General features: G+C 38.7%; 1 protein-coding gene across 2 annotated transcripts; it reads left to right on the top strand.

Moving 5' to 3' along the window:
• Positions 1 to 32: 32 nt before the first annotated feature.
• LOC111321051 (superkiller complex protein 2) lies at positions 33 to 24,499 on the top strand. 2 transcript variants are annotated; one of them, XM_088757755.1, is made up of 29 exons: positions 33 to 167; positions 2,459 to 2,589; positions 2,796 to 2,905; positions 3,222 to 3,339; positions 4,875 to 4,989; positions 5,618 to 5,686; positions 5,840 to 5,884; positions 6,390 to 6,520; positions 6,955 to 7,003; positions 7,242 to 7,285; positions 7,953 to 8,090; positions 8,848 to 8,993; positions 9,421 to 9,567; positions 11,589 to 11,673; positions 11,875 to 11,981; positions 12,264 to 12,504; positions 13,179 to 13,391; positions 13,829 to 13,903; positions 14,135 to 14,170; positions 14,375 to 14,605; positions 14,995 to 15,270; positions 17,100 to 17,319; positions 18,683 to 18,911; positions 19,022 to 19,232; positions 21,200 to 21,310; positions 21,448 to 21,624; positions 21,782 to 21,823; positions 22,624 to 22,804; positions 23,353 to 24,499. In XM_088757755.1, exons 1-29 carry the CDS (start codon positions 155 to 157, stop codon positions 23,511 to 23,513), a joined length of 3,852 nt encoding a protein of 1,283 aa, XP_088613881.1. In that variant the 5' UTR covers positions 33 to 154; the 3' UTR covers positions 23,514 to 24,499. The 2 variants fall into 2 exon arrangements, with proteins under 2 accessions (XP_088613881.1, XP_088613880.1); XM_088757754.1 differs by having other exon boundaries at positions 5,819 to 5,884.

The following is a 24,499-nucleotide window of genomic DNA, read 5'->3' as shown; positions in this document are numbered from 1 at the left end:
AGCCAAGATTTGTTCGAGAGAGATTGAGGAGAGTGTACCCAGTACTTTGGCTTGAGGTTCGGTAACATGGCGGCAAGTCGGATAGGGAGGATTGACCGGCAGTAATAAATGGCAGCAATTTGTGCATAGAAGCTGTCTTTGTGAAATCCAGAACATGGAAGAGAGAGGTAAAAGGTGTTAACCTCTCAATTAGTCAATTTTGTTGTTCAGGTCACGTATAATCATCTTTTTGGGCCGTCAAAGAAAAACCGAAAGCAATTTGCAACAAATGAATCATTTTGTCTATGGACAGCTTTTGTTGTTCCGCTGGTTGATGAGGTGGTTAATTTTGATCAAAAAATTTTTCTTGCCAAAACAAATTTTAGACAATTTATCTCTAACTCCGAGGTATGATGAATAGTAGGGTTCAACTGTACAGCTGGTAGTTAATTCGAAATTGTTAGCTTAGCTATTTTAATTTCTTTTGGATAGTTTCAAATCATCCAAATTAATCCTTTGTTGGACAGTTTTCAAAAATTAAAGGATAGTAACTTGATTGAGCAATACCCAATTACAACTGACCAGCAGTACAATTAAGAAGTAAGAGGACAAATTGGGCCGCATGTAGTCTTAAATATTACATTTACAAATTAAAGTTATTTACTGTTTTAAGGAGGCCAAGTCAATATACCAGTTTATATTGTTACACCCTAAGAACATTCTGACAAATGATAAGTACAAATTTTCAGTGTATTAAATAAATCTGTCTTTATAATAAAATGGATTTACATATTTTCAGGTTGGGCAATCTTAAACAAAAAAGAAAAGGGATGGGATAATTAACAATTATTCCACTCGCGCTTGTTGGATATGAGATGATTATAGCCAACTCGGCGCTACGCCGAGTTGGCTATAATCATCTCATATCCAACAAGCGCGAGTGGAATAATTGTTTTATTAAAAACGCCCTCAAGAAATTATTATTTTGTAAGAAGAAACTGGATTTTTTAGCTCCCTTTTGATTTTAAGCTGACGCGTACGCTTACCATATTTGTAGATTATGGTATATTGGCTGATATACCATAATGGCTAAGCCAATAAAAAGTCTTGAATTGCATTATCCAATGATCCAGTTTTTAATAACAGTAATTATTAAAAACCAGATCATTGGATAATGCAATTCAAGACTTTTTATTGGCTTGGCCATTATGGTATATCAGCCAATATACCATAATCTACAAATATGGCAAGCATATGTGTCAGCTTAAAATTAAGAGGGAGCTAAAAATTTAATCAAATTTAATCAAATTTAACCATTTAATTGAACATTTTTAATAAAACAATTATTCCATTCGCGCTTGTTGGATATGAGATGATTATAGCCAACTTGGCGCAACGCGCCTCGTTGGCTATATATCATCTCATAACCAACGCGCTCTCGTGGAATAATTGTTAATTATTAAAAACTAGATCATTGGATAATACAATTCAAGACTTTTTATTGGCTTAGCCATTATGGTATATTAACCAATATACCATAATCTACAAATATGGCAAGCGTACGTGTCAGCTTAAAATTAAAAGGCAGCTAAAAATTTAATAAAATTTAATTTAACATTTTTAATAAAACAGTTATTCCACTTGCACTTGTTGGATATGAGATGATTATCGCCAACTCGGCGCTACGTGCCTTGTTGGCTATCTATCATCTCATATCCAACACGCGCTCATGGAATAATTGTTAAATGTAAATAGAGGATATTATGTGGCCATTATGTGGCCATGCAGGGATATGAATTTTATCTTCTCGTGCTGTAAGTATCTCTCACAAGTGAGTGAAGTGAATGAGTGAGAGATACTTTTAGCACAAGAAGATAAAATTCGTATCCCCAAATGGCCATGTAATGTTCTGTTTATTTTATTGATACTGGTGAAATTTCCACGCAAAGCAGGACCATTTTTTTTTATCCATTTTCGAAGTAGCAAAGTAGTGCAATTAAAGTGGTCACCTATCACAAAATGCCTGTTGCAAAAATGTTATGAAACTCAGATATAAAGTTATAAAGGAGAAATTAAGACAATAATACTTATATATAGAGGTTTTGCATGGCAGCCATGTCGAATGGCAGGAACAATGAAAATATATGGCATAAGAAAGAAAAATTTTTCCCATGGGAAAAATAATCTATTGTTCCTGCCATGCAACATGGCTGCTGTGCAAAACCTCTATTCTGTTCCAAAAAGTCAAAATCTTAATGAAGAAGAGAAAAATTCTATAATAGCCATATAGTAACCATGGCAATGACAATATCCTCACACATGAAAGATAAAAATAGTATCTTCGCTGTGCGCAATGTAGATATAAATTTTTAGTTAAAGGAAAAATCCCAGTATTTCATCAGTATCTATATAATAAAGAGTGGTAATTTTTTATCTGTGAACCCTCTTTTGATTTACTTTATACTTGTTTCTTACCCAGATGCAGAGCATGGATCTGAAACATTAGAATATACATTTGATCTTCTGGAAGTTGGGTGTACAGGCACAATTGAAGTTATACCAGAATCATTCAATAAATCTTCCAAAAAGGAATTAAAACCACTGACAACAGTAAGTTGATCAATTATTTTGTTCTGCCTTTTTTGGTTTATTATCTGGTAAGCAGTATTTGAATGTAGAAGGTGTTTAAATATTGGGTATGAAAAAAATATGTCAAATGTATGTTTTCTCAAAATATCAAGCAACACTTTGTCAGCTACTGTAAGTCTATCTTTGTAAAACTGTTTTTGAAATGTTGATATTTTTCTTTTGTTCAGCTTCCTTGTGGTTTACCACCTTTGTTTGCACCAGATCTAAAGACTGATTTAGAGAAATATCTTCTGGATCCTACTGTGCTGCCCATCCATGACTTTTATCGCACACAGAGGTGATAAAAACAAGTCTATGTAAAGTAGAAGTTCAGCTCAGAAACCATGATATTATTTATTATCTCTGCCATTAATCCTTTAATCTCCTGTGAGTGACTAGGACAGACTTTCTCCTTACAGTATTAATATAATATCAAAGAGAAAAGTGACAAGAGGAAAGAAAAATATACCTGGAGGTTTATTAGCTGATCCAATACTAAATTCACTGAACTAACATCATAAGAATTGTATGGCTGAGGGTAAGGGGCATAACCAAGGAGATCTTGGGAGTGAAAGCATCAAAGGGTTGAGATATATTTTCTTGTTAAATTTTAGATTTTGGCCCCGTGAACAAGACCCAGAAAGTCTGTTGTTTTCAGATGTGTGTCCTGTTCCATTAACGTTAAAAGTAGAGAGAAATCCAACAACAGGAGAGCTTCTAGGTTATAATGAGGTAATGAATGGTACCCATTTTCCACTTTGTGGCATGCTCCAGTTGGACAGTCTTTTTGTGTTCTGCTATGTTAATTGATAACTTTTAGTTAACAGCTAGAGAAGCCTTGACTGTGCTTTCTTCTGTTGTAAAGCACACAGGAAGAGGCTGTAGCATGAAGGGAGTGTAAAAAGAAACATGGGATGTAGTCAAGTGTTTTTCCCCACTTCTTGAATGTCATCAGTATGCTCTATTTAAACAATAGAGTGTTTCTGTCAAGGAACTATCGGCTGATAGTTGCCCCTCAGAAATTTGATGTTCTTAAAACAAATATGCTAGTTTTAAAAACATCAAATTTCCAAGGGGCAACTATCAGACTGATAGTTCCAAGACATAAACACTCTATTGTTTTTATTGTTCACCACTAAATTTTCTTCTGCGCCTACAGCTTGTCACAAATGTCAATAATTTGCAACCGTACATTGGCTAAATAATACGTTCTACCTGTCAGAATTGAAAAGTCACTGTTTTTCCAATCTGCCTAACTTTGTGGCCATCAAACTATTCAAAACTTTTCACGGATGAGTACTATCAATCCAGGTATTTTCCGCAGACGGGCACTATCCATCCAGGTATTTTCTGCGGACGGGCACCATGGGCTGATAGTGTCTCTCCACAGATGGACACTATCGCATCACGTGATCGATTTAAACCAATAAGAACCGGAGAAAATTTAGTGGTGAACTATAAACTCTTGTAGAGCAGTCATAACAGGCCCATCAGAATCCTTGTAAGATTGGTTCAAGTAATCTGACTGGTTGAACAAGCCTGAAACTGTCAAAAATGTCAAACCATCAAAGTTCACAATCTGCAATAGTTCACAAACTGAAAAAGTTCAGTGGGCTGAATTTACATGTAACACTTTTGCCTGAAGTTTTTTTTAGTCTTAATATGAAATCTGAACACGAGATGATCATTGAAATCAGGCCAAATTGTGCCTTATAAAACACGCAAGTTTTTTTCACATAACAATTAGAAAACAAACTGCTCAAGGCATGTGTTTTATGAAATGAACAACAGCCAAATTTACAGGAACAAGAAGATTTGCTTGTGATGACAGTGCCATAAAACTTGGCTGCTGTGACTGATGTGGCCCACTCAACACATTGGAAAGGATATCAGAGCAAGCCCTCAGTTTGGTTCACTTGAAGGGTGTCCAACGTAATAATCTGAGGCTTGCTTCACTGCAATGACCGGAGATCGCCATGTAAGCTAGCCGTGATGGACCTCAGCATGATCACAGTCGCTCTGATATCATCATGATTTGTATGAATTTTAACAGTTATGCCAGTTTGGAATATCTGTGAAGTAGGCCCCATATCCAGCAGTTGGCACTTTAAATGCAGACCATCTTTGTCAGTTGTTGTTAAATAAATCTGTATTGAATGAACTTTTTTAGGAAAAGCAAAGCCTTTATAATGGAACTTGAACTAGTCACACTAGTTATTAGTGAATAGATATTTGAAACTTGTTATTGTTCTTACCGATATTTCCAGGTAATGTTGACAGATACTGGATGTACTTCAAAAAATTCCATGTCACTTTTAAGACAACCTGGGCCCCTATCAGCATCTGTAAGAGGAGAGTCTATCAATTACCCATTTTTACCAGGTAACATGAAGTTCGCTTTCAGCAATATGCTTACATGTAGCAAACAGTTGAATATACACAAAAAAAGATAAATTACGTATGATGCACGATCCTCTCAGTAGAGAGTGCTATTCATGCAATATTTAGCGAAAATCAGACCTGAAAAAAATCAGGCCTGTACGGGATTCGAACCACTGACCTCTGTGATACTAGTGCAGCGCTCTACCAATTGAGCTAACAAGCCAACTGGGAGCAGGCCATTAAGTTGATTCATAATAAACCTGTGATGATAAATCAGATACGATGAATATATGAAGTTCATATTTTTTTTTTTGTTAATCTTGACCTTTTATATGAACTTCATATATTCATCGTAACCAAAGATAAATTAAGTTACAGTTTTGCGGGTGTCCTATGGCTGCAACTTTCACAATACTAGCAAATGCCAAGCTTATACAACTCATTCCATTCCATTCATTTCAAGTTCCTCTTTTCCTTCTGGTGCAGAATGTCTGTTTAAAGAATTACAGAAAATCACTATAAACATTTTAGAGAACAAAGTACATGAGTTACTGTGTATAAGAATGTAATTCCATCAAGTTTAAGTGATTAAAACTTGTTTGTTAATCTTGACCTTTTAATTTTGAAGGTGGTATGGAGACCTTGGAAACTACAAAACCAGATCTGGTATTTGATGGTGAGCTGAACTTTGAGAAAGGTATATCATACAGTCAACCCTGTCTTTTGTTTTATATCCTTAATGATGTGCTTGATGATGTTTGTAATTTGCATTTGTAGCTAAGGCTTGAAAACATAGTTACTGTTGTATTCGTTCTTTTTACACCCGTAGATCTTCTGTCTTTACCACCAGGCTTTAAACATGGAGCTAGATTCACTGAAGATAAAGAAGACCAAGGTTGGATCATTCAAAAAATAACCATAGCATTGTATTGCCTCAGGGGCTTTCCAGCAGTGTTTTATCTCTAGCAGTAATCTTCATTTGTGGGAGAACTGAAGTTCTATCAGTCAGCATGCCAGATTCCAGGTTGGGAAGCTCTGGTTTAAACCTGATAGTGTCATTGAGTTATGCTCTTGGGTGAGACGGCTGACTCTCAGTGCCCCTCTCCACCCAGGAGTATTAAAGGGTACCGGTTAACCATCAGAAAAGCCTGATCAAATGTGGGTGGGTGGGTGGGTGGGGGTGGAAAGGGGATAGAGTGACTTATAATGGAACAACATCCCATCCAGGGGGGAGCAGCAACACTCCTTATCTTATTCATTCAGCTATGGAAATCAGATGAGCTCCAGCGATGTGGGCCACTTGGCTTGAGTGCTCTTCTCACCTTTTTTTATTTTTCCCTGTCCATGGTTATGTTGGCAATTATTTGATTTATGCTGTTTGTATGTGTAACTGACTTTAGATGGAGAATCCTTTGCACCCATACCTCAAGTTGTAGCCATGTCTGACATCATTGCTGGCACAACACTAGAAGACCTGGAGTACAGTGATGATGGTGATGACCTGGAGACAGATGAGGAGGGCATAGATAAGGTGCAATATGACTTAGTCAGTGAACGCATTCAATCAAATTCAGATGTCACTGCTGAAATAAAAAAACTGTGAACAATTTGATCTGTAGGCAATACAGTTTCCTCACATTGGATGGCCTTTTTCCTTTGGGCACTATAACATTCCAGAAAGATTCTGCTGGCCATGGTTTCTGAGTATTGAAATGATCACAGTCTGTCTGTTTGGTCAAAAACTTTGTTTATTATTTCTTTCACACATTTTTTACCTTTTATTGTTTGTCTCAAAGACATCTTTTAATAGTGGAAGCTGTTACTCAAGTTTCAATGCAGTGAGTTCTTGTTGTTAACAAGTTTTCTCAATCAGGGGTCACTCCTTCTGTAGAATACCTTTTTTCTTTGATTAACTCTCCAGATTAATGACTTACTTGTATTTTTTTTTGGTGTTCCCGTGTTTAGCTTTCTGAAAAGAGTGGATCTGTGAGTGATCCAGAGGACAGCAGTAAGGGTGAGAACAGTAAATGTACATTCAAATTCTCTATTAACTGTAAAACAGAAATCAAGGGATTGATTATCAGCAAGTAAGATCCAAATATTGGCAAGAGAAAGTTAAGGAGGTTTGAGATTGGTAATATTCTTAAAGGGGCACTGAAGTGATTTTGAAGCATGAACAAACAAGTTTAAATAAAGAAACAGTTAAAAGACCTGAAATAAAAATGATTTTTGTACCTTTTTCCTTTTCACAGGTAGTCTCCAAAGACAGGATAGTCTAGAGAATGTCTTGGTAGAGGTATATATAAAATACAGTGTATGCTTGTGTTGAGAAGAGCTTTGATATTAGTGGTGGGTCAAGGAGAGGAGTCTGCTGCTTTATTTTCTCCTCCCACCCCACCCCATCCCAAGCCCCTTTAACTTACTCCCTCACATGTACGCAAAGGACTAGATCTGCCACTTGATATTACAGTGTTGCACAATGAAAAACCCAACGGAGAGCGTGATAATAAAATGATTTGGTTTTCTTTGGTTGATGATAAAATATTTAATTTCAAAAAAGCTGAGCTGGTTAAAGAGACGTTTACTATATTCAAGTGATCTTTTGAGTCAAGTCCAATTTATGTTTAAGAAGTCGATCTGTGATTGAAGCCCTCAGTTGTACTTTTACAAAGTTGAATAACGCGTGCTGGAACAGTTATTTTTTAAAAAGGAATGACTAAAGTCTATTTAGCGTTACTTGTAAGACAGATGAAAAGTTAGAACCTATGTCTAGATCTGGGAAAAGTGAGAAAATTCATATTAAGACAATCAAATTCTTTCTTGTTTGAACTGTGCACGAATGTGATCGTTCCCATTTGCTGGCATGTAGCCCTCTGACATAGTAACTTGTGGATTGTAGTTTACCTTTAACGCCAAGACATGCTATATTTTATAGTTTATGAATGCTTTCTTAATTTCTTTAGGGAAGCGATTCAGAAAAAACTCGTACTTCTTCAGCGTCAATTGCAGACAAACCCACCAAAGAGGAGTGGGCTGTAATGGTGAACGTCAAAGAACCTGTCAAAGATTTCCATAAGCGAGTTCCTGATATGGCGCACAAGGTGCACTATCGGCTTCTTCAAAACACGATTAACGCTTATCTAGGATTATCTTTTAGCTAAGATTAATTATTCTTAATCTACTTAGTGTTTTTGATGTAATGGAGACGAAAAGAAGACCATTCGGTTCCCTTACGAATTGAGAAAATATATGGCTATTAAGGAAATAAATCAGGTTCTTGGCTAAAAGTCGTATTACTGGATTTGAAATGACATGAAAATGGAAACGAAAGATGGAAACGGAAAGATCGCGTGCTTCTTTTCGTTTTTGGAACGTGTCAAACGCCTTCATGTAACTTGTAAGAACTGATTTCTTCTAAGTATTTCTGTTTGTAGGATTTACTTCCGTTCATTCGATATCACAGAGAACTGAAGTTCATTATTGGTTTGCGGGGTTTTCATTATCAGGGACCTTAGGCAAAAATGTTTTTGAGACGCGGGCGGCGCGGCGGCCTGAAGTTAAAATTTCTCATTTCTTTTGCTCACTTCACCTTTTTGATCGCACAGTTTCGTTTTAAGTGCTTAAACGACGACCTCACGATCAATACATATACATTGTTGTCGTCAAAGCGCGCCAAAGTAAGTTTAATTCTTCTTCCGGTTGCCGTCTGCGTCTCGAAAGCATCTACCGATTATAGAGCCTCAACCAGGTGTTTAGTAATCTAAACGCATTTTTTATGGCACAGTGGTGATCGTGTCCAATGGGTTTTCATATATATAAGCCATATAGGAAACCATTTGCTTTCTTTGATGTTTACAGTGGAAATTTGAGCTGGACACATTTCAAAAGCAGGCCGTCCTTTGTTTAGAAAACAACGAAAGTGTTTTTGTTGCCGCTCATACCTCAGCTGGAAAGACTGTTGTGGCTGAATATGCCATTGCTTTGGCCAGTAAACACATGACAAGGTACTCGTCTGATGATCCTAGTGGTATTACTTATAAGGATATTATTTACACTTACAACCCCTGATTGCCTCCTCTCACTTCTTGAAAAGCTTAACTGAGCAACAAGGTACTCTTAGTTTTCGCACTGAGGATTTTTTTTGTCGGAATAAAGGCAATGAAGGTGCTGAGTAAAATTTATTCCAACAAGCAGGGAAATAAAAATGTTAAGGCTTTTTTATTTCGTGAAATATCAGTACCTAAAGGATATGTAACTAAGCGATCAAGAGACTTATGAGAGGGATTTTTTTGTTGGTTATTTTATTTCCAAGTCGCCATGTTCTCGTCAATGCGAGACAACTTTTTTAAACAGAGGCCATGGGTAACTTACGAAAATATTCAAACCCGAAGTTTCCCCTCACCGTCGGTTTACTCTTGTCTTCTTGCGTAGGACGGTGTACACGTCACCGATCAAAGCTTTGTCCAATCAGAAGTTCCGCGAGTTCAAGGACACTTTTGAGGATGTAGGTCTGCTGACCGGTGATTTGCAGATCAAACCTGAGGCGTCCTGTTTGATCATGACTACGGAAATATTGCGGTGAGTAGAACGCATTACTTTATTGTACCGTTAGAGTATCTTAAGTTTTACGGGGTAGTACTCATTTCTCAGTTTGGTCTGTGATAAGTTTTAAGAGCCACTGAACATAAATATCGAGAATCTGCCGACAGTTAGAAAATTTCGTAATTCGTTTTATTTTTTTTGAAGGACCCTTTTAATGAACCTTTTTCGAAAATTATATTAAAAAGTTCTATCGCGCTTTCTTTTCTCCGAAAAATCGAAGAGTTCAAATACGCCTAAATGGACGTTGTCTTCCCCCCCCCCCCAAAAAAAAAAAAAAGCAATGAAAAATTATACATCTTCGGCAACTTCGTACGCTACAACGCGATAAAATCCCGCTTTTAAATTTTGTGTGCTAGCAGATGAATCTTTCATCTCTTGGTAAATATTAATTTCTTGCTATGTTGTTACGTTTAAGTCTGAATAGTGACCCGTTGAAATAAAGTACTTCGCGTCTCTTTCACAGAGGTAAAATAAAGGTCAACTTCAGTGGTCTACGAACAAGTCTGCCATATATACTTAAAAATTATTATATACATCATCTTTAAGCTTTATCCTTATATTTTAATTCCTCCGATTCTCTATCTTGGCCCGCAATAAGCGGCCCGTCCAGGTTTAAAAGAGTTTGGGCTATTTTGTCAAAAATGCAATGCGAACCGCTGAACAGCTGTCACGACCCATTTAAAGGCCTTTAGAAAGGTCTTGTATGATATATTTACAAACTAAAATATATGTCATCTTAAAGTTTTATCCTTGTAATTTAATTCCTCAAAGTTTCTTCCTTGGCCCGCCGTAGGCGGCGCGTCCAGCTTTCAAAGTGTTCGGGCTAAAAAATGGCAAAAAATGTAATGCGATCCGTTGAACGGCAGTCACGCCAGAGGTCAAGGCCAATCTTCCATCTTGGCCAGGAATGTACCAAATACATGACCTCTTGCGTGACAACCGTTCAACGAGGCCAAGAAAGAAACGTAGAGGAATTAAACTACAAGGATAAAGTTTAAAGAAGATATTATTTTGATTTGTAAATATATCATACAAGACCTATCTAAAGGCCTTTAAATGGGTCGTGACAGCTGTTCAGGGCTTCGCATCGCATTTTTTGACAAAATAGCCCAAACTCCTTTAAACCTGGACGTGCCGCTTATAGCGGGCCAAGATAGAGAACTGGAGGAATTAAAATACAAGGATAAAGCTTTAAGATGACGTACACTGAAGTTGACCTTTTATTTTACCTCCGCAAAAGAGACGCGCAGTACTTTATTTCAACGGGTCACTGTTCAGACCTAAACGTAACAACAACGAGAAATTAATATTTTCCAAGAGATAAAAGGACCATCTACTAGCACACAAAATTTAAAAGCGGGATTGCATCGCGTTGTAGCGTACGAAGTTGCCGAAGTTGCATAATTTTTCATTGTTTCGGGGGAGACAACGGCCATTTAGGCATATTTTGAATTTTTCGATTTTTCGGAGAAAAGAAAAGGGCGATAGAACTTTTTAATATAATTTTCGAAAAAGGTTCTTTAAAAGGGTCCTGTCGGCGGATTCTCGATATTCACGGTCGGTGGCTCTTAAAACTCCCACCTTTCACTAACGCCGTTTATTGTGCATGGTGCCATACGATAACTTTTAGTTTGCTGTCATCTCTTGCGCCTCTGTGATAGTTGAAATCTCTTATCTCTGATTTTCACTTAAACTGATCGGGAAAACGCTCTGGACTGCACCTATTTTTGATGATGTTGCTAAAAACCCGCCTATAAAGGTTAAACATGCAATTGAGTTACATGAAACAACAGAGTCACATAAAAAAGGCGGAAGAATGGGCGCGTAACTGACGGCACGATTTTTAATGTAGCGTTCTCCCATATTGGTCATTAAAACACCGCTTAAGTTCCAATTTGGCAACATATGGTGTTGCGCTATCCTTGGAAAGGAAAGAGCCTCATGAGGAAAGAGCCTCATGAGGAAATTTCAACTCAATCACATCTGACTTTTGACAGTTCCATGTTGTACAATGGTTCAGATGTCATCAGAGACGTAGAGTGGGTGATTTTTGATGAAGTTCATTACGTAAATGATGCAGAGGTAAGTAATTGCCTTGTTAGTTCAGTTAAAGCCATACATCAGGCGACTTGGAAAGTTCTCGTGATGTAACAATACAAAACACGTTGAAGAGGCTACTCTGCCTTTATCAGTTTGGCTGCATGCTGCGCTTGTTACGTGCGTCATCTAAGATTTTACTGAGTGGCTGTAATATTGAGCGTGATGTTATGTTCTTTTTCACAGCGAGGTGTTGTATGGGAAGAGGTTCTCATTATGTTACCAGCGCAAGTCAAGATCATTCTGCTATCTGCAACTGTGCCTAATACACTGGAATTTGCCGACTGGATTGGGTGAGAGTATAATCGCTCCATTACTCTGTCTCAATCATGAACTTTGCCATATTTAGATGGTTAATTATGTAGTTAGCCAATATTCGCATCTTCTAATGATCTTTCAGGGTTTATTCGAGAATCTTCTTTAATAATCAGTTTCGCTAGTATGACCCTCGAAAAGGGCATCCGGTCAAACTGTTCTGGAAATGATCAGTAGATCTTCAAGTCAGCTGCGTTCCCGGCGCCCATCACGCTCCCTGAGATGAATTACAAATTTTCTCTTGTTTTCTTCTTTCACAGACGTACCAAGAAGAAGAAAATCTACGTGATAAGCACTCTGAAGCGCCCAGTCCCCTTACAGCATTTCCTATACACAGGCAATAGTAATAAGACAAGTAATGAACTGTTTATGATTGTGGATGCCGACAGTAAGTTTTTGACGCGCGGTTACGAAGCAGCCGTGGCAGCCAAGAAAGAGAGAGAGGGGAAAGGAAAAGATGCGTATGGCTCCAAAACTCACCAGACAACAAACATCCGGGAGGTGTGTGGCCAAATACTTACAAATATTTTGATTGTTCCTTTACAAAATTCTATATTACCTAAAACGAAACTCTTGAAGATGACAGATTCTCACATGCTTTAGGATCACATCAAAGAGGTGATAATAAACCAAAAATAAAACGAGAGTTTATGAGACTGGCGAATGTTGAGAAGATCAAAAGGGGACTAAAACGGTGACCTTTAGGAAGTTAGGACGCATACTTAAACAAGTACTAACTCTGCCATCCTTCTAACTTCATGGAAGTCTTGCTCGAAATCAGTCTATCAGTCTGTTACATTCTTGGCCTGATAAGTTTACTATCACAGCGCCTATCTCCACCTGGGAGTATTGAATTATGGATGCCAGTGGTTGTGAGAAAAAAAACCATCTTCGATACAGGAGCTTCCTATCCTTGCTAGTGGGATTACTATTCTTTTCTAATTTCAGAATGTAAAATGAACTGCGGTAATTTTGTGTTAAAAGGATCTATGTCACTTCTTTAACCGATCAGATCAGGCCGAAAGGTTGTTTCCATGAGTCCAGTTTTCATGTCATGCTTACGTTTAGCTGAGGTGAAATCGGAAGTGGAAAGACTTCTATCAGCTGATAGATGAGGGTGGGGTGGGTTGGTGTATTATACCATCTAAACTAACCAAGAGTCTGTGTGTTCGTAGGAACGTAACATCTGGTTGTCTGTGATCGAAATGCTCCGTAAGAAGGAGAAGCTTCCCGTGGTCGCTTTTACCTTCTCTAGGAAGAGATGCGATGACAACGCAGACCAGCTTGGTAACCTCGATCTTACCACTTCAACCGAGAAGAGTGTGATCCACGTTTTTATTCAGAAAGCTATTGCAAGACTCAAAGGATCCGACAGACAATTGCCACAAGTAAGATTTTTGCGCATTGATTTTGCATTTAAAGTTGCGTTTTGCTGTCGGATCCTCGAGTGGTCAGGTTATTTCCATCCTTTGGCCTTGCAACTTGTAGCAGTGTAAGCTATGGCAGGAGCTGTCGTATATTCATCTGATTATTCGTTCAAGTCGTTATGAGACAAGGTCTAAAAAGGACGGTACATTTGGAACCAGAAATGCTTATTTGTGTGCCGCTTGCTTCATCCAACGAAGATCTTTCTGAAGGGTTGACATACTTGAAAATTTGTGTTTCCCCTATTTGAGCTTGTGCTCAAGAAGAATTACGAGAGTTGCAAGAAAATTTTGCTTGCCGTAGATTGGAATTATCGCTGAACTTACTTCAAGCGCAAGATTCTCTCTTGCGTACATTGTCACTCTACCGTAAAAAGTTCCGTTCTTTCCCTGTTATGTAGGTTTCCAGGATACAAGAGCTCCTTAAGCGCGGCCTTGGTGTCCATCACAGTGGAGTACTGCCTATTATTAAAGAGGTCTGTGTTGTACTATTATCCACGCGTAGATTTATTCTTGCGGTAATGTTTCTAATCTGAGTAAGTCGAGTAACGTAACATTTATTTTCCAGTAAGTTAACGTGATCTTCAGGTGTTATTACAGCCAAAATTCATTTGTCTTGTCTCCGTTAACTTGTCACGCGACCCTCTCAATCCGCGAACATTCTGATTAGGTTGTGGTTTGTCAAAAAAACTTCCTTTATTACGCAGATGGTGGAAATGCTGTTTGGACGAGGCTTGGTAAAGGTGAGTTTTTTTCATTGACGAAGTGTTTCGGCGCCTCATATATTCTTAGATGAAGAACTCTCACAGTAACCTGTTGCTGTATTGACCGTGTTGTTGGGGGGTGGAAGGGGGGTCTATACAGCTATGATGTTCAATTAGTGGCGTGTTTGTTCTTGTTACGATTTTGACAGCGTGTTGTTCAATGAACAGTGGGTTTGTTTTCAGATCCTCTTTGCCACTGAAACGTTTGCCATGGGTGTCAACATGCCAGCTCGTACAGTGGTGTTTGATACAACCAGAAAGCACGATGGAACAAGCTTTAGGGATTTGCTGCCTGGTGAATATATTCAAATGGCTGGCCGAGCTGGGCGGAGAGGTCTGGACCCTACTGGGACTGTTATCATATTGTGTAAAGGAAACGTACCGCTTATGTCAGACTTACACAAGATGATGCTGGTAGGGTGAACTACGTTTCAGAACTCAGCAAACTTTGTCATTTGAATCTAGTGGTTAGCTTCGCAATATTCGCCTGCGTAAATAGATAAGCATTTTATAATGCTCTGTCTCATGATGAGCAGTCGTTAGCAATTGGAGATGGGGAAGTTTCGACTAATTTACTTCTAGTCTTCGTTGGCGGTAAGTAGGGTGATGTTAAGCAACCATGGGTGCTCTTGAGCGCTGTCAATGGTGCACTTTGAGTCTCCGAGTGCATTGGGCCTGTTTTGTAGCCCTTCAGTAGCTTTTTACTATTAGTCTGTTAAATCTACGAGAGTGACTGAAGACTGAATAGAGACGGGTAAAACACCCACTGACAATATAGTTGTTTTTTCTCTTTTGTTTGACAGGGAAAACCAACTCAGCTGACTTCAAGGTTTCGTCTGACTTATTCCATGATACTGAATCTGCTGCGAGTCGAGGAGTTGCGCGTAGAGGACATGATGAAGAGAAGCTTCGCTGAGTTCCATATACAGAAAGACGCTCAGGAAAGAAGACGCCAAATGGAGGAACTGGAAAAAAAACTACAGAATATAAACGATATTGATTGTATGTTTTGTTCTGAAGATCTGAAGTCTTATTTCAAGGCATGTCGAGAGCTGTCCCAACTAACAAACACTGTCAAGGTAATAGTAAGAATGTTAGCCGTACGTATGATGCACGATCCTCGCAGTAGAGAGCGCTATTTATGCAATAGCGAAAATCAGACCAGAAAAAAATCAGGCCTGTACGGGATTCGAACCACTGACCTCTGCGATACTAGTGCAGCGCTCTACCAATTAAGCTAACAAGCCAACTGGGAGCAGGCCGTTAAGTTAATTCGCAATAAACCCGTGATCAACTTAACGGCCTGCTCCCAGTTGGCTTGTTAGCTCAATTGGTAGAGCGCTGCACTAGTATCGCAGAGGTCAGTGGTTCGAATCCCGTACAGGCCTGATTTTTTTCAGGTCTGATTTTCGCTATTGCATAAATAGCGCTCTCTACTGCGAGGATCGTGCATCATACGTATCTAATACCGCAGTTCAAAATATATGAACTTCATATATTCATTGTACCCAAATGTTAAAAGGCTGATAGTTTCGAAAGAAACTGTTTGGGGCTGTGTCGGTGGGAGTAACGAAATAATTTGGATATATCAACAAAGTTGAAGTGGTAAACTGGCCACCGTAACGATTGCAAAAGCTGACGTTTCGAGCTTTAGCCCCTCGTTGGAGCGAATAAAGGAATTGTGGGTTGTGTGTGCTTTTAAAGGCAGAGAATGGAACTACGTTATTGGTGGGAAAATGGCAACGAGAAAAACAAGAATAAGTGTAAGGAAAATAAGGCAGATTGCCATATGTTGCTTAGAATGATAAGGTAAATTAAAATGTCTAGCGACTGGTTTCGATGTGCCATTGTCATTCCTTTCCACGTCTCGAAGGTGTTCTCGGAATCGGTCACCTAGTCTTCTGCCTGTTTCGCCAATGTATATGTTTTTGCAATAAGTGCAAGTTATGCAATAGATTACATTGGCGGAGGTGCACGTGAAGTGATTGGTCATCTTAATGGATCGTTTAGGTCCCGATATTTTATCAGTGTTGTGAATGAAAGGACACGTTTTGCATCGTGCACGAGCGCATTTAAAAGTGCCTGGTTGGTCATTAGTCTGAAAAGAACTTCTGATCAAAAAATTGCTTATGTTTTTGTCTCGTTTGAATGAAATGAGTGGAGGCTACGAAAAGATAGTGCTTGTCTCTGGATCGTTTTGAAGTAATTTAAAGTTTTTAAGAATGATGGATTTAACTAAGTGGTTGTGAGGGTGAAACGTGAGAGTGAATGGAATGCGGTCGGAATCTTCCTTATGCGACGTTTGTAGTGCTGAATGTCGATCAATAAGTTGGGCGCGGTGGTAACCCGCTTGAACGACAGAAACAGGGTAACCATGTTTATCGAAAAACTGGCACATTAACTCTGATTTGTGGTGGAAATCAGAGTCATCACTGCATAAACGACGAAGTCTTAGAAACTGAGAAAAAGAAATGGAATTCTTAACGTGAGATGGATGCGAAGACGAATATAACAAGTAATTATGCGTCTGTAGGTTTGTAATACACGCTAGTGCATAAACCGTGACCTTCAATTGAAACTTTGATGTCTAAAAAGGATAAAGAATTGTCAGAAATTTCCCAAGTATACCAAATGTTAGCCATACTGGGTAGTTTGTGTGACGATCAATCATCAGGCTTCTATTTACACAAGCTACCCAGACGAGTCAAATGCAGTTTTCGTTTTTACTAGGTCTTATTATTTTTTAATACATACAGCGTGCACAGGTGAAAAAATTTATTTCAATGTTGCTTTGAAACATCTATCTCAGCAGACTGTAATACGTTTGCTTGGTATGTTTACTAGCGTGTGACAGTTTCACTTTCCTAAGGGGTATCAGTGGAGGAGTTTGATTATTTTCTCCATTCAGGCCGCAATATTGTCGTCTCCACATGGTCAGCGGGCTCTCTCTCCAGGGCGCATTGTCACGATAACTACCGCTGAGCACAAGAACGCCTTAGCTGTCATATTGCAGGCAGAAAATGCCTCTCCCCAGGGTTACTCGACCATGCAGTCTCAAATGGTGTTGAGTGCTTCGGAAAGAAAATTTGAAGTATTGGTGATATGTGACCCAAAGGAAAACAAATCAGGTAAGAAAATGAGTAGCGTCATGATTCGACTTAGCGCCCGGGGCGCTTATTCACTTTTGGTAACTCGAGGGAGGGTGCTTACTCGAGACAGAGCGCTTTTAGGGACAGCCGGCTTCTCTTAGGGACAGGCGCTTATTTTTCTTTTGAATGTCGAAACGAATCTTTAATGTTTATTTGAAAAAGATGGAGAAACGGACTATATATGAATTGCGGTTATGAAACGTATATGTGCAAGGCAGGCCTGAATTTTTTCAGGTCTGATTTTCACTATTGCTTAAATAGTGCTTTACTGCGAAGGATCGTGCACATATACGTTTCATAACCGCAGTTCATATATATGTATTTCATATGTTTGTTGTTTGATTTATCATCTACGGGTTTATGTCGAATTAATTTGATGGCCTGCTCCCAGTTGGCTTGTTAGCTCAATTGGTAGAGCGCTGCACTAGTATCGCAGAGGTCAGTGGTTCGAATCCCGTACAGGCCTGAATTTTTTCAGGTCTGATTTTCACTATTGCTTAAATAGTGCTTTACTGCGAAGGATCGTGCACATATACGTTTCATAACCGCAGTTCATATATATGTATTTCATATTGTTTGTTGTTTGAGATATCTATTGTTTACTTCCACCCGCATGGTGGCATGAGGTAACGTGCGAACCACCTACTTCGATCTCAAATTTACCGCCACAAATAAAGACAGTTTCTCTTGGAGAAAGGAAATGCAAATCTCAAAAATTCTTTTATTGTGATGAAGACATAAAACAATTTTGAGGAATGCGCCCGCTGTTCACTGCTTTGGAGTAGCTGTGGCTCAAGCTGACTTGACTCTAAGAGTTCTACATCACACGACGGTTGATTGACAAATGGTCTAGTGGGACCTAAGGCTCCTTTTATAGCGCGCCTTCGTATTTAAAGGAAGATGAGCCACGGTTGATCTCAATGTACACGCACTTCAACAGTGCTACTATTGAAACAGAATAAGGGCGCTTATTAGAATAAGAGTGTATACTCAATAGTGGCGCTTTTTAACAAAAACAGATCTCAGGAGGCGCTCATAAGGATGGAGGCGCATATTGGAACTAGGCAGAATCATTACCGTAACTGTAAATACATTTTTGAACTATTTGGGACTTGCCATCGTCGCGAATTTGATTGTTTGACTCAAATCGCTAAATAAATAACCATTTGACTATACAAGAGATCGCTTTTGAATGAATATGTTGATTTCATTTGTGTGAAATTTGAGAGAAGGATTTCTACTATTAACTTGAAAGGTTAGTTTGTTATTAAACCGTTTTGTCGAAGAATTTGATTGCCAGGTTTAATTCCTGATGAACTTCTTTTTGCACATTTTGTCAAAGAGAACAACGAACTTCAGTCGTCAAAAGAAAGTAAAGTTGACGAACCTGATATGGACGAGGAGGTGCAGCCTTTTATAAAACGAAAGTTATTTTTACCCGAGGGACGATGTTCTCACCACATTTTACAAGTAAATGGAAATGCCATCACTGCTATTTCTGTCCGTCAAATGAAAGTTGATACCACTAAGATAATAGACGATCGTAAAAAGCGAATGCTGCCAAGATTTAGGTAAGTCACGAACGCCTTGATTATACTTTTAAAGTTCGTTCTTCTAGGAAAGGTTCTCTGTGACTTTTTATTTCAGTTTTTAAAGATTAACTTAGTCGATTTCTTTGAAGGAATGACTTACCAGGAAAAACTACCATTAGTGCAGAGCAAGAGCTGCTTAGATTGTCCGAGGCCAATCCTGAGGGACTCACCACCATGGATCCTTTTAAAGACTTTAACATCCGGGACATAGACATGGTGACGACAATAGCGAGAAAACAAAGCCTTGAGGAACAATTGGCAAACTACGCATGCTTGAACTGCCCTAAGTTTACGGAGCATGTGAGTTCATTTATTCAAAGAAACTATGAGGAAACCAGGTCATTTTCCAAGTTCAAGTCAGGAGTCCTGATGATTTTCTTGTTCTTTATTTTACGAGATGTCTACATCTGAATAACTTCTCGCGGTGTTAACTGAAGAGGGCGCTAAATATAAGTGGTAGGAAGGCAAAAGATAAAAAAGAATAGGCTCTTTGAATGACTTAATCACGTGATCAACTTTCGGTAAACACGAAAACAGTTCACTTTTGAAAAATTTTGTTAGCACAGGCTGAAATAGCATGTTAAAATTAGTTACCTTAAGAATTTTCAGCCGTACATCTCAAAGTAGCGAGTGCAACGGCCGCCGAAAGTTAGAGTTATTTGATCCCAGTAATGCTCAAGGAAATATTTCATGACAGTTTGAAAATTTCAAAATTACATGGATTTGTATGAAAAACCATGTCAGCGTGATTGGGTGGCAAAAGTTGTTTTTCTTATACAAATGCTTTTCTAACTTTTTCAAAACTGTCATGAAATATTTCCTTAAGGTGGCTCGTACCAGTTTCCTCGCGCGGGGAACAGATCACTCTTGCGTCACGCGCGAGAGAAACGTGCGAAAGAAGCGCGAGATTAAAAGACGAAAATTTAAAACAAAGATGGCGGCGCGAGGATTTTTTTTCTACTTATGTGAGAAGTTTACCTAAGAGCTTGTATTTGATGTGTTGAGCGGCCACTGTGAATGCAGGAGAAAGAAACTAAGATAAAGAAGACGATTTTCGGAGAAGTAAAGGTTGCTTCACTTCACATTTAAAAGAAATATTCAACCGATATCAAATCTTGCGACGGCGAAAAAAGAAGAACTCAAGTGAAGGATAATTTACCTGAAGTGGAAGAAGACTTTGAAACTTCAAGGAAAATAATATGATATAGCCAGAAGTCATGTGTAGGATTTTTAAGATGAGCTCGGGAGGCTGTCTTTGACGGCTCTTTAATGATTTTCTTAGCAGTAAGCGTCTGTAAACATCAGATCGTAGGTGCTCGCGCGAGCACACGCAATTGTCAGCGGTACCTAAAACAGATCATGAGAAAATGTCGATCTTATAGAATCCAGATTTTTAAATGCGCGAGAACGCGCGTGGAAATTGCTAAACTCACGAAAGCTATTGCACGAAAACAAGTCCGGTGACCCCTTCTTTTTATTGTTCCAATATGATAATAACGTCGAAAGGAATCAGTAAAAAATTAGAAAATTCTACGGGAGGAAATTTGCGATGTGTGAAAATTGCCTTTTTTCTAGATTTTCTGAAATTCCGCTCCGTAGAATTTTTTTAAAATCTTTGTGCATTTTCCTTTTCAAGTGCCAAAAGCAATCACTGAAAAAAATCAGGGCTTCACCGGGTTAGTTTTCGAATTATTTAAGCCACAAGCTAAAAAGTGCGTCTGAATACGCCTATGAAAGCGTTGCCATGGAAACTGCTAGTGACGAAATGACACCTATTTTTGGATAACCAATTATTATATAATTCAACCCCGTAAAAGTGTTCAACTGGCCTTAGTCAGTCTTTCTGTTGTATTCTTTCAAAGTTACAAACCATCAAAAAGATGAAAGCCGGTACGAGCCATCTTAAGCATTACAGGGCTCAAATCTCCTTTTAATTCAAAACAGGTAATTTGAGCCCTTAAATGCTTAAGGGAAGAGTTAACGACAGTTTTGAAAATTTTAGAATTTAGAAGGATTTGCATGGAAAACCATGTCAGTGACTGGGTGGCAAGACCTTTTTTTTCTCATACAAATGCTTCCAACTTTCGGAGGCCGTTGCAATCGCTACTTTTGAGATATACGGCTGAAAATTCTCAGGTTACCTAATTTTAATATGCTCTTTCAGCTTGTGCTAACAAAGTTTTTCAAAAGTGAACTGTTTTCGTGTTTACCGAAAGTTGATCAGGTGATCAAGTTTTGCAAAGAGCCTATTCTGTTTTCTATTCCAGTTTGAAACAGTCGCTAACCAGATGAAATTGAGTGAGCACGTGACCCTCCTAAGATATTTACTGTCAGACGAGAGTCTCCAACACAGAGAGGAACTTCAGCAAAGAGCAGAGGTAAAACTGTTAACTGACATTCAAATTCGTGTCTCGTCGTGAAAATGTTTTTTGCCCCTTAAACCAGGTCTAAACTTGTAATACCGCGTAACTAATTTCATTCCTTTTTCTAAGCGCCGTTGCTGTTTATTCTTCAGGTTTTACTAAAATTACGTTACGTGGACGCAACTAACGCTGTACAGTTGAAGGGAAGAGTGGCGTGCGAGATAAGTAACCACGAGCTGATGATCACAGAGCTCGTGTTTGAAAATACTTTCACAAATCTTCATCCCACGGAGATTGTGGCTTTGCTGTCGTGCTTTGTGTTTCAGCAGGTAAACGTCGCATTTAGTTTAGGCCCATATTCACAGCCTATATTTATATATTATCAGAGCCCACAAATGTCTAAGAGAAGACTTATTACTTTTCACCTGTACGGCTATTTTGGTTTTTACCGAAGTGTTTGTCTTAATTTATTTCTTTCTTTTTCAGCGCCGATGCAGCGAACCAACATTAACCAAGACGCTAGAAGAGGTAGAAATCTACAAATACTATTTCTGTTTAAGGAGGCGGCGTGTCCAAGTGCCCAAGTTAGGGTGCTGGACTTGTAATCCAGTGTCCCGGGTTCAAATCCTCCACCTTGCCACTCACTGGATTTGTTCTTGGTTGCCCCTAGTTCAACTCCTCGGCTGCGCTCTGTAAATAGCCCACTGGTCTGCCTCCTGCCAGTGGGGATTTTTAAATACTAAGTTAGTTTACATTGTGGCTGAAAAGCCCCTAAGGGGGAGCTTCAATTTACGTATTTATTTATTTTATTTATTTATGAGAGGTGCCGGCTGGCGTGCTGTCTTTTCTTTCACTCTTATCATTCACTCTGGCATGGAAAGAGAGCAGTCCTTCTTCTTCGGCGAAGTCCGTCGCGCGGACAAAGAAAGAAAAAATTATGTTTGCGCGCCGCGTGGAACTCTGCGAGTGATAGGCACGTAAAGCCTCATTCCCAGAGTTCCACGCGGCACTTTAACATCAATTTTTGTTTTGCTCGCGCGACGGACTTCGCAGAAAAGGAGGGACTGCTCGTAGTCTAATATGAAAATAATCATAGGGAAGAGACAGTGGCCTTCAATCTTCAATAACGACTTGGGTATGTCCCTTCGACAGAGGCAGCATTGTGATATTGTCATTGTTTGTATTTGCCATGGGAGAAAATTGATTTTCCACAGAAAGTCCATTTCTTAGGTTTGCTCACAATATGAAAGTTTGAACCTTGATTAATTAATCTTGACATTATTATTTGACGCTGCTCATAAGGAGCTATGTTTTCATATGATTTTCAGGGCAAGCAGAGTATATTACAAATGGCAGAACGGATCGCTAACTTGCAGTCTGAATGTGGTTTGTCTACGTCTGTGGAAGAATTTAAAAAGCAGTACAACTTTGGCCTGGTGGAGGTTGTGTTTGAATGGGCGAGAGGAATGCCTTTTTCTGAAATAACCAACTTGACAGATGTGCAGGAAGGTAGGAGAAAGCAACCAGCATGTTCAAGTTACCAGATGGAGGACTGGTATTTTTTTGCCTCCGGTTGCCTAACTCTCCGAGGAATAATATACCAACTGATTGAAGTTTAAGTTAGGGTTCTTTCTCGACTTGCAATTTATACTTTGTGGTTTCCTATAACTGTTTTGAACGATCAGGAAAAGATATTGCGATTTGAGTGTTAGTGGGGTTCCATCGCCTCCTTTGGATTGAAAAAGACTGGAGAAAGATGTTGTTCACTTGTGACAAGCAATAGAGTAACCCTTGAGGATTCGAACTTAATCTCTCTATTTGTTTGTTCTTTACTGAACTACAGAGAGTTCGTCGCAGAGGTTCACTCTGTGGAGAGTCTAAAGGGTTCCCCCCCTACTTTAGTGAAAGATGTTTAACCTTTGTTATGAACATTAGGTGACGTGTGAGGATTCGAACTTCAAATCTGTCGATTTTTTTGGACTGAACTACCTAGTTTCACTCTGCAGAGATACTCAACTTTATAAATACTAAAAGAATTATTTCAATTATTTTTTCAGGGATCATTGTTCGCTGCATTCAGCGACTAGACGAGACATGTCGTGATGTTAGAAATGCCGCTCGCATCATCGGGGATCCAAAGCTTGGAGAGAAGATGGAGGAAGCGTCCGCTATGATCAAAAGGGACATTGTATTCGCAGCAAGTCTGTACACGCAATGAATTAGTAGCGGGAAATAGACAATTATATCAAAACAATTTTAGCCGCAGCTGAGTCATGGTAGGATTTCGTCTTGTAAAGATTAAGTTTGATTTTCATCCATTACTTAAAACTGGCAGTGCTCTCGGAGCTGCGGGTTTTGAGGTCACCCATGTTGCTGGTCAGCCTGGTTTGTATTTAGAAATCCGTGACTTAAAAGCGCTGTTAGAACAGTCATCATACGAGATGTTAAAACTCATCTGCTTAAATTCTTTAGGAGAATACTTCGTTAAATTTGAATTAAAAGCTAAAGGCTGAAGAGTCTCACCCTGGTTCAAGAACTCAACTTTCAATTTTTTTTTAGACTTAGCTCATGCTCTTACAGGTATAAACTTCGTATTTTTCCAAATATCTTTTTTATCACGTATCTTGCGTAACTCATAACTCTTGGTTTAAGAAATGACATTTCGAACCTTTTAGATTTAGCTCAAAATAAACAAATAGGTTTGAATTAACTCAGAATACGTTTTGCATTTTTCCAAATGTCTTTTTTATCACTTAACTTACGTGATTCGTTAAATGTGAAATTAGACGTCTGGTGGTGTTTTCTCACGAATAGAATCCAATTCACTCTAAAACCGGTCAAACCGGATGTAACAATGTAACGCGTTCTACTCACTTTGATATGTCCAACCATCGGTAAATTCTTTGTTTTGGATTCTGTTATCTTTCCAGTGAGAGCAATATCAAGTGATACACATTTCCATATTAATTGACGCAACAGAGCGATTCATCATCTTCATCATCGTCATCATTACTATAAGATCACTATCGTCATCCCCATTATAACCAATATCATTATTATTATTATTATTTGTGATCTTTAGAATGAAATAATCATGTCAAATGGAATCTATGACAGATTTTATTTTAATTGAGCTTATACTATATTGTAGGAATAGAATTTTAGTGAATGGATAATAATAAAAAAGTTTTAGGTTCATCATCA

Source organism: Stylophora pistillata, chromosome 4 (genome assembly GCF_964205215.1).
Source record: "Stylophora pistillata chromosome 4, jaStyPist1.2, whole genome shotgun sequence".
Classification (NCBI taxonomy): Eukaryota; Metazoa; Cnidaria; class Anthozoa; order Scleractinia; family Pocilloporidae; genus Stylophora; species Stylophora pistillata.
Note: the sequence above shows the minus strand (reverse complement) of the source record. Positions and strands in the feature narration are given on the sequence as shown.